Source organism: Aspergillus pseudotamarii (genome assembly GCF_009193445.1).
Source record: "Aspergillus pseudotamarii strain CBS 117625 unplaced genomic scaffold BDV38scaffold_40, whole genome shotgun sequence".
NCBI lineage: Eukaryota > Fungi > Ascomycota > Eurotiomycetes > Eurotiales > Aspergillaceae > Aspergillus > Aspergillus pseudotamarii.
In genome coordinates this window covers 49397-57360 of record NW_022475054.1, presented here as the reverse complement: position 1 = coordinate 57360, position 7964 = coordinate 49397, and the positions used below count along the sequence as shown (strand labels likewise).

Below are 7964 nucleotides of genomic sequence, written 5' to 3'. Positions count from 1 at the left end.
ACACGCACTCTCTTTGCGAAGCTAAGTCGTTGTACTAGTGTACACTTCATCTCAGTCCCCCCTTTTTTTTTTTTCCCATATCAATCAATCAATGTAGCTTACCTTAATACATAGTCGTCGTAGACTAATGCAAACCGTCATCTTCCCTGTTTCATGGTTGCCCTTTCAATTGCCTCCTCTCCTGATCTTTCCTTTTTTTTTTTTTTTTTTTTATTTTTTTTTTCCTTTTTCTATTGTACTGGTCCACTCGATTTCCGAGAACTACTACTAGTACATGATATACAAATGAATATCCTATATTGGGTCTTACTTTTTGACTTTTTTGTCAGAAAACCTGACAGATCATTTCCCGTCGATTGCAACACAAGAGTCCATGAAGTAGTTAACTCAAGAGAGTCGAGGGGGTCTAGTTTAGTAAGACTGAGTAAAGCGATCGACCAACCCAGATCCTCACATGATCCCTACTTCGATTGCACTCGAGGCGACCTGAAAATTCAGGAAGCCACCTGGAACCCAAACTATCCCTGTTGGGCTTGGAACTCATGGATGAGTCGGAGATTTCTTCATTGGCTCAGCTGAATTTGATGGCTCAGCCATGACGATGATAAAAATCAGAATCATCCTCAAGTATCCGTAATAATGATCCTCCTCAAGTTTCTCCGGTTCCAGATATACCCATACGTAGTAACGAACTCCGTCCCACTAACAAACCCAATTTGATATATACTAATAATAAATTCTCCCGATCTTCAAATCTCGGCAGACACGAACATCCAAATCCAACTCTTTCAACAAATAAAACAAATTGAAAATAGATAAATTGAACTAAAAAAAAATAAAGGAAGACCACCTCCACAGTAACACCGCACCTAAACTCCGAGAAACAAGAGAAGGGTTTCCTTTTTTAAGATTACGATCATCGTTGGTAGACACTTTGCGAAACTGACTTGCATTCTGTACCCCAGACACAAGAAGAGCAGTCTTAAGAACGGGTCTTAATTCAGGGTGCCCTCTGTAAGGGGGGGGGAGGCGCAAAGAAACGAGAAAAAGAAATTATATATGAAGATGGTCGAGGAATCTGCACTCCGGTCTGATAGGTCTGCAAAAGACAGTTGTAGCCCTGCAACGATGAAGTCATACCGACTGTGATGGCCTTTGTTCTTTTACGGGCCCCTCGTCATATACATATCCAGTCATTATTGATATGAGATGGATAGTCCAGGGGATAGACGTGTAACATGAACGCCTCCTCAACTGGTAACTGCTGACATCATTCTGGACTGGTTTCTTGCATGATGATCTGGGTCTCTGGCTTTTCCTTTTCTCCGCAATTATTGTTTGCCTCGTTGCGCTCCGCGTGGATGGCAGAGTGAGATTTGTCGTGGTGATGGTATGGGATAATCCATACTGGGCCCTATCATCGGCTCACAGTCACTTCGGATCCTTGCATTAGACTCACACCAATAACAACTTACAACAACAACAAGCAAAAAAAAAAATATTACTCACACCCCTCCCCATCGACGATGGATAGGGATAGGGATAGGGATCGGGATCGTCTTTGCATCATCCATTGAGTCAGACAGCCGGATGTTTGCCACCCGCTCGAGAGGGAACTGTTGGTCTAGACAATTTAAATCCCTACTCCACCCGGCAATCAGATAAGTGGCAACTTCACCCGATGAAAACGGGGAACGGTGGTTATATTCCCATTGGATCGAGTAAACACAAGTATACTACGATGACATTATACTACTATATACAAGGAACGGTGAGTGGGAGCTCCACTCCTGGCAACGAAGCTAAGTCTTCGGCCGCGAAATGAACGGATGCTTCAGAGCCTCAGCCGGCGTGCACCGCTTTTCCGGGTTCAGACTCAAACAGCGATCCAGCAGATCCACAAACAGTGTCAGCTCCTTTGCCTCGCTGTCCGTCATTCCGCGAGTACCTTTGCCCATCAGCCTCGTTTTCAGATCCCGAGTGGGCTTTTTGAAGTCAACCACCCGCGTGACCAGACGCCCTGTGATCTTGTCTTCTTCGGTGCTGTGGAAATTCAACATGTCGTCAAAATGTATGTGCGTCAGCGATCCCTTTCGCAGAAGCTTGGGCGGGTATTTGCCCCGACATTCCATGATTGACCGTAGCATCTGATTGTTATTCCGCCCCGTAAACAAAATCTTGCCCGTGTACAACTCGAATAACGTACAGCCAATGGACCATACATCAATGGCTTGATCATAGGGAATGCCCAGGATGATCTCGGGGGCTCTGTAGAACCGACTCACAAGGTACGGTGTAATCTCGTTCTCCGTAGTCGACGATGCAGAGCCCAAGTCACAGACCTTGAGGACGTTTCGCTGTTCGTTGACCAGTAGGTTGTCGGGTTTCAAGTCCGCATGGAGGATATTACACTTCCGAAGCAAACTCAGTCCGAGGAAGATCTGCTGTGCGTACGCCCGAATCGCCATTAGGTTCAGCCCAACATCTCGTCCAAATTTCTTCAACACCTCACGTAAGTTCATGCTGAGATTCTCGAAAACCATACAGAGGTGTCCCTTATGATCGAAATGGCGTTCGAATTTGATAATGTGCTTTTTATCATCGGGATCGGCTTCATGGAGCTGTTCCAAAATGCCAATTTCCTTCATACCTGCCTTCCTCATGGTGTCGTTCTGTCGAATAATCTTGACTGCAACCAGCTTACCAGTTTTCGAGTCGGTCGCGCGTACGACGGACGAGAACATGCCTTTGCCGAGGCTCTGCTGTACATGATACCGTCCATTGATCAACTCACCAAGACGCACATTGTAGTATCCTTCCGGATCATCCCAGTTGTCCATCATGCTGATGTCGAGCTCCTGTGGCTGAGGCACGGCTGGCATGGCCGAAGCATGCACTGGCTGTGCTGTATCGTGTGTTTCTTCGGCGAACATGTCATCATCATCCTCTGCAAACATGTCGTATGGATCCTTCGCCTTGGCCTGTTCTTGCTGCACTGGAGCAGCATCGGGGATTAGAACATCCTGTTTGGTGGTTTGCGTCTCGTCGTATGACGCCGCAGAAACGTCCGCACTTGTATGCTTTTCCCTCTCGGCTTTCATGTCAAGAGTGGGGTCATAGTCGGCTGCAGAAGGTTCATCTTTATCAGTTCCATCCACGGGAGCATCGTCATTAACCAACTCAGCATCCTTGCCGATCTTGAAGTCGGAGAACGCCTCTCCAGTGCTGTCGTTTGGTGTTTCGGAAGCTGACAGCTGCGAGTCTTCAGAGCAAATTTTGTATTAGTTCAACAATGCTTCAAAGCCTCTCAGTGGAACGCAGGCCAAAATCCACATACCTGACGCTGCGTTGTTTGTTGCAACAGGCTCGCTAATAGGTGTAGACGAGTCCCTATCGCCTGCGATATGGAGTGCCTGTAAACGTAAAGGCGTAGCCTGGCCTCTATACTTAGCTTTGATAGCTTCACGCCGTTTCCGACGAGCCTCTAATCGAGTTGCTTCGTCAACCGGCTCGGTCGGTTGAGGCTCTTCGTGGGTTTGTTGCACCGTTGCGTTTGTACTAACGGAAATCAGCAAGATATACTCTACATATAAAATCAGCAGTGAAGCATACCCTTCTTCAGTAAGCGACATGGTATCTTCAGAACCTTGCTGCACCTGATTCGTTCGAGTTTCAGTATCACGTTTAGAATCTCGAGCGACGGGTGTTAGCCCTCGTTCGCTCACTAACTGTTCAGTAGACGACCTTCTTCTAGCATCCTTGGAAGCTACACTTTCCTCCCTAGGGGTTTCCCACTCATCACCCGAGTATTGCCTAGGTTTCCGGACTTCGCGGTACGGTGGTGTTCGGCTTCGGGTACGAGGACGCTTATCCCGGCGTCGGTCATAGTCATCGCTATATCGAAGACCACCGCTATAATCCTCCTCCCGATCATAGTCGTGATAGGGCCTTGGCCGTCTATGGGAGGAACCACGATCATAGTACCGGTCATCGTACGGGTATCCGCCGCGTCGCGAGATGTCGTTCCGGAACCGTCGATCATCATAATCATCGTCAAGTCGACGCTTATGTCCTCTGTAGCTTCGGTAGGGAGAGCGGGACCGGGAACGCGATCTTGTCCTCGATCTCCGGCGACGAGACGATCTGCTGCTTAGAGATGCTGGAGATCTGGGCGCCGGTGATATACTGGCTCTGGTGGGACGGTCAACGCTGTTGCCATTAAGAGGAAGTTGCGACGTAGTTGCCTTCGTCTCTGAACCTGATTCGATGATCTCACCCTCAGAAGGGGTCGATGGGGACCTCGACCGACGTGAAGCCATGATGCGACAGGTCTACCACTTGACGTATACAAGAAAAGACCAGAGGTGATTTGTATGTAGTACGACTGGCCTTTAGAGCAGCTTTAAAGACAAGAAGAATGATCCTCGGTTAGTAAGATCGCTTCCGACGATGAAGTTTGGGGGGAGTGTATTGAGAAAGTCCAACCGGCTAGAGATGCCACGAGCCCTTGCCAACTTCGACTACCGTCTCGAATTGAACATGAGTCTTCTCCAGGAAGCAATTTTGTGTGAATGTGAAATGACGGCCTTGACGCCAAAAGGAACAGATAGAAACAATTAAAGCCGAATGACACGATATCGGGAAGATAGGTCGGGATGAGAGATGACTCGACGCGGTACCTTCCCGGTCACTTTATCTAGAAGTTGATGAAGGCGGTGTCAAGGAGGAGATTTTGCGCCTAACCCAATCTAGCTCTAGCGCCACCCCGCAGATGGCGGCAACAAGATAAGCTGTGTTTCGCGCCATCAATTTTTTCCTTTCTTCCCCTCTCCTTTCGTTTCCACTTTTGATCAACAACGTTGGTTCTCGCACGTCATTTGTTTTTACCCCTTATTTTCTATATAATCAAATAAAAATGGGCGGTGCAAGCAGAGAAGGTATGTCACGCATCTGCGATCATACACAGGGCGTCTATTGACTTAGAACCCCCAGGTGGCAAGGTCAAGCCTTTGAAGGCTGCCAAGAAGGACAAGAAGGAGCTCGATGAAGATGACCTCGCATTCAAGGAAAAGCAGAGAGCTGGTATGAATGCCGAATTCCATAGTCTAACTCTCGCTTGTCCATACTGATCGTCTTCACTACAAACAGAGGCCAAGGCCAAGAAGGATTTGCTGGACAAGGCCAAGGGCAAGGGCCCATTGAACACGGGTTCCCAGGGCATCAAGAAGTCAGGAAAGAAATAAGTTTCTCTTGAGGACGGCACTACGCTATTTTCACGATATACAACGAGCTACGAGCCATGAGTGCAAAGGTGGAGGGTTGCCGTATGGGCCTCATCGCTACTTGCCGTATCTGAACAAACTCATATATTGTTTTCTCAATTCAATATACCTCCATCCCACCGAAGCCAGACCCAAACAGGGCCAAGGCTGTCCCCTTGGTCGACTCGGCACAGGCTCGTTGATCAACAGAACCGACCAAATTATAAGGTTCCAATCCAACTAGTGGCCTTGTTGGTGTTCTTTGAATACTGCATAGTAACTGCTGCTCATGCGCCGTTTGTATCATTAGACAAATATTTAAGATGCGAAATTTCTTTCTTCTTCCTATTTTTTTTCTTTTGTAAAACGCTCATTTAGGGTATATGCAACGCTAGAAGGGAAAAGCTTGGCCAATAGATTTTGAACGACAGGAAAAGAGAACTCAGTGTAGAAAAGGAGAGGAAGAAGGAAGAAAATGTCAACAAATTAGAAAGGCTTTAAAGCGAAATATGGCGAGGAGAAAGATGAAGGGAAATAATAGGGGAAGGAAAAGAATGTAAAAGGCCTAGAGAATCGCTCTTCAGCTGGTCACTCGTTTAACCCATAAACCACTGCTGCCACCATAGCATTCCTGTTCGTCACGCTTCCTCCATGCTCGGAATAGTTTCATGCCAATCTCGTGTTCTTCTTTATTAATATCAGCCAGCTCGTTGTTTAAACTGGCGACCGTTTTCTTGACCTCGTCTCTTGCGGCTAGATCGTAAGCAATGGGACTGGGCTGGATGACTTGCGTCAACTCGTAAATCATAGTATTGATGCTTGCTTTGCGGCGTGTAAGGTAGTCTCTCCTTGCTTCCAACATTTCGATACGATTTTGGGTTTGTTGCTTTGGGGTACAAGGCAAAAGTTCGTTTGTTGTTTGAGACGGGGTGGGCTTCCGTAACGGAGCTACCGCGCTGGGAACGGGACGTTTTCTAGACATGATGGAAGGTTGATACTCGGTAGACTGGGAAGCAGCGTCGATACTCCCTCGCGGACTTCCTGTTGCGGTGGAACTACCTGCTTCTGTAGGCTCGTAGGTTGTTACACTGAAACGGCTCGAAGGCAGAGCGAAGTCATCTTCGTTGGTGAGTTTTAAGTCCGCAAGGGTATTGGTGAAATCAGGCTCCGGTAGATTGACGCGTGGCGGAGCACGGCTGCTGGCGCTAGTCGCAGGAGGGGTCGGCTCCTCAAACACTGTTCGGTGGATATTCTTGCTTGGCGCATACATCTCCGGAACCTTCGAGTTTACTTCACCACCCGTGATAGTCGTGACAACTGAAGGAAAGCCACCAAGATATGCGCCACTGGGCGATGGGCTCTCTCGACCTCTTAATCGAGAGGAACTCCTCGACAAGTGTACACGAGATGAAGACCTGGCTCTTGGCTTTTCCTGCAAAGGTTCCACTATTGGAGATCTTCCACTGGCACCTTTCCAAGGCACTCGTGTGTTGGGTGGAAGGAAGAGGTCACTTTCTTTTGGCCGACTACGGGCTCCTGAGAGCTTTCTTTTCTGCTCTCTCCCCCAGTTGAGAACGTCCGAACTACGAGACTCTATAGGTCTAGCATCGGAGCTTATGTGCGTTTCGAACGTGCACCCAGGAGCCGCGTGCGCAAATGTGTCCATGTTTTTTGGCTCACGGGAGAACGTATCCCATCCGGTAGCAGGTCGCGTGAACGAAGGAGTTGGTTCTTGTTGATTATCTGGGTGTTTGCACAAAACCGGTATGTGGCTGGTGAATGTTTTCTCCGCTTGTCCACCCCCGAAGTACTGGTCGAATTCGTCCTCTAAGGATGAGACTCGAGAGCTGCCTAAACTAGCAGGTCCATGGCCAAGGAAAACCGGCGAGTCGGGAGGTGAGATTGAAATACTGTCCGTTCGACCGGGAGTGTTGGAGTCCTGAGGGAAGTATTGCGTCAAACTGGTTGAGGGTTTACGTCGGCTGTCCGCCATAGAATCTTGCGAATATGAACTCCCTGCAATCCCAACCGTGTCCGACCGACGCGGATCCAAAGGGTTCCTAAAACGGGTTAGAGATTGTATAGCTGTGTACTTCCTCGCTTGCACATACTTCGGCGGGGTTGGTAAAGTTTTTGCATGATACTTGTTTTCTTTCTGCGCACCAGAAACAAGAGGAAAGGACTGGTATTCATTATCATCCAAGGTCTTTCCGACCAAAGTAGGAGTTCCAATTACCGGCTTCTTCGACCGATGGAAATTCGATGAAACCTTCAACCACATTTTGATCTAAGACACCGCGATCGATCTTCCTGCGGCTAGGGATAGCGATGATCATCAGTGGATCAAGTTGCGATGCAAGGGGAAAAGTGGCATACCTCAAATACCTTAATTCGTCCAACGATTATAGAAAAGGAAGAGTAAAAGGACGTTAGAGAAAAAAGTGTCCAAAAAATGTCAAGAGTAGGACGTGAAATGCAAACGAGGATGAAAATGATCCCTGTCACGAACAGGCTGGTTTTATTTTCAATGTGGATTCCTGCAAAGACATGCCAGCATGTCATTCAACAATTAGAAGAGAAAACGTCGACCAATCCTTGTCTGGTATGCACGCCAACAAAGGGAAGGTTTTGCTGACAGGGACTCGAATGCGACACGGATAAAACCGCTCAGTTAGTAGTAAAAGACAAAAAATTAGAAGAGTA

General features: G+C 47.8%; 3 protein-coding genes across 3 annotated transcripts; 1 reads left to right on the top strand and 2 right to left on the bottom strand.

Moving 5' to 3' along the window:
- Window positions 1-1160: 1160 nt before the first annotated feature.
- On the bottom strand, window positions 1161-4817 carry BDV38DRAFT_130942 (putative serine/threonine protein kinase (Prp4)). The gene is made up of 4 exons (XM_032051293.1): window positions 3613-4817; window positions 3338-3558; window positions 1476-3262; window positions 1161-1414 (listed from the first exon to the last, which is right to left on the bottom strand). Exons 1-3 carry the CDS (start codon window positions 4317-4319, stop codon window positions 1803-1805), a joined length of 2388 nt encoding a protein of 795 aa, XP_031911782.1. The 5' UTR covers window positions 4320-4817; the 3' UTR covers window positions 1161-1414; window positions 1476-1802.
- Window positions 4818-4915: 98 nt separating this feature from the next.
- On the top strand, window positions 4916-5243 carry BDV38DRAFT_284596 (translation machinery-associated protein 7; the record flags this gene model as incomplete). The annotated part of the gene is made up of 3 exons (XM_032060307.1): window positions 4916-4937; window positions 4993-5082; window positions 5149-5243. The coding sequence occupies 3 exons, from the start codon at window positions 4916-4918 to the stop codon at window positions 5241-5243; spliced, it is 207 nt and encodes a 68-aa protein (XP_031911781.1).
- A 461-nt stretch (window positions 5244-5704) lies between these two features.
- BDV38DRAFT_130736 (uncharacterized protein) lies at window positions 5705-7710 on the bottom strand. The gene is made up of 4 exons (XM_032051292.1): window positions 7638-7710; window positions 7498-7577; window positions 7373-7443; window positions 5705-7321 (listed from the first exon to the last, which is right to left on the bottom strand). The coding sequence occupies exons 2-4, from the start codon at window positions 7540-7542 to the stop codon at window positions 5842-5844; spliced, it is 1596 nt and encodes a 531-aa protein (XP_031911780.1). The 5' UTR covers window positions 7543-7577; window positions 7638-7710; the 3' UTR covers window positions 5705-5841.
- Between the last annotated feature and the right edge of the window lie 254 nt (window positions 7711-7964).

Bases quoted from the DNA above. Each gene is read 5' to 3' on its own strand.
- BDV38DRAFT_130736 (XM_032051292.1), bottom strand. From the start codon at position 7,542: ATGTGGTTGAAGGTTTCATCGAATTTCCATCGGTCGAAGAAGCCG. The intron at 7,444-7,497 runs GTAATTGGAACT...AATGAATACCAG, and splicing joins TCCATCGGTCGAAGAAGCCG to TCCTTTCCTCTTGTTTCTGG. The intron at 7,322-7,372 runs GTATGTGCAAGC...AACCCGTTTTAG, and splicing joins ACTTTACCAACCCCGCCGAA to GAACCCTTTGGATCCGCGTC.
- BDV38DRAFT_130942 (XM_032051293.1), bottom strand. From the start codon at position 4,319: ATGGCTTCACGTCGGTCGAGGTCCCCATCGACCCCTTCTGAGGGTGAG. The intron at 3,559-3,612 runs GTATGCTTCACT...GATTTCCGTTAG, and splicing joins ATGTCGCTTACTGAAGAAGG to TACAAACGCAACGGTGCAAC. The intron at 3,263-3,337 runs GTATGTGGATTT...TTTGCTCTGAAG, and splicing joins AACAAACAACGCAGCGTCAG to ACTCGCAGCTGTCAGCTTCC.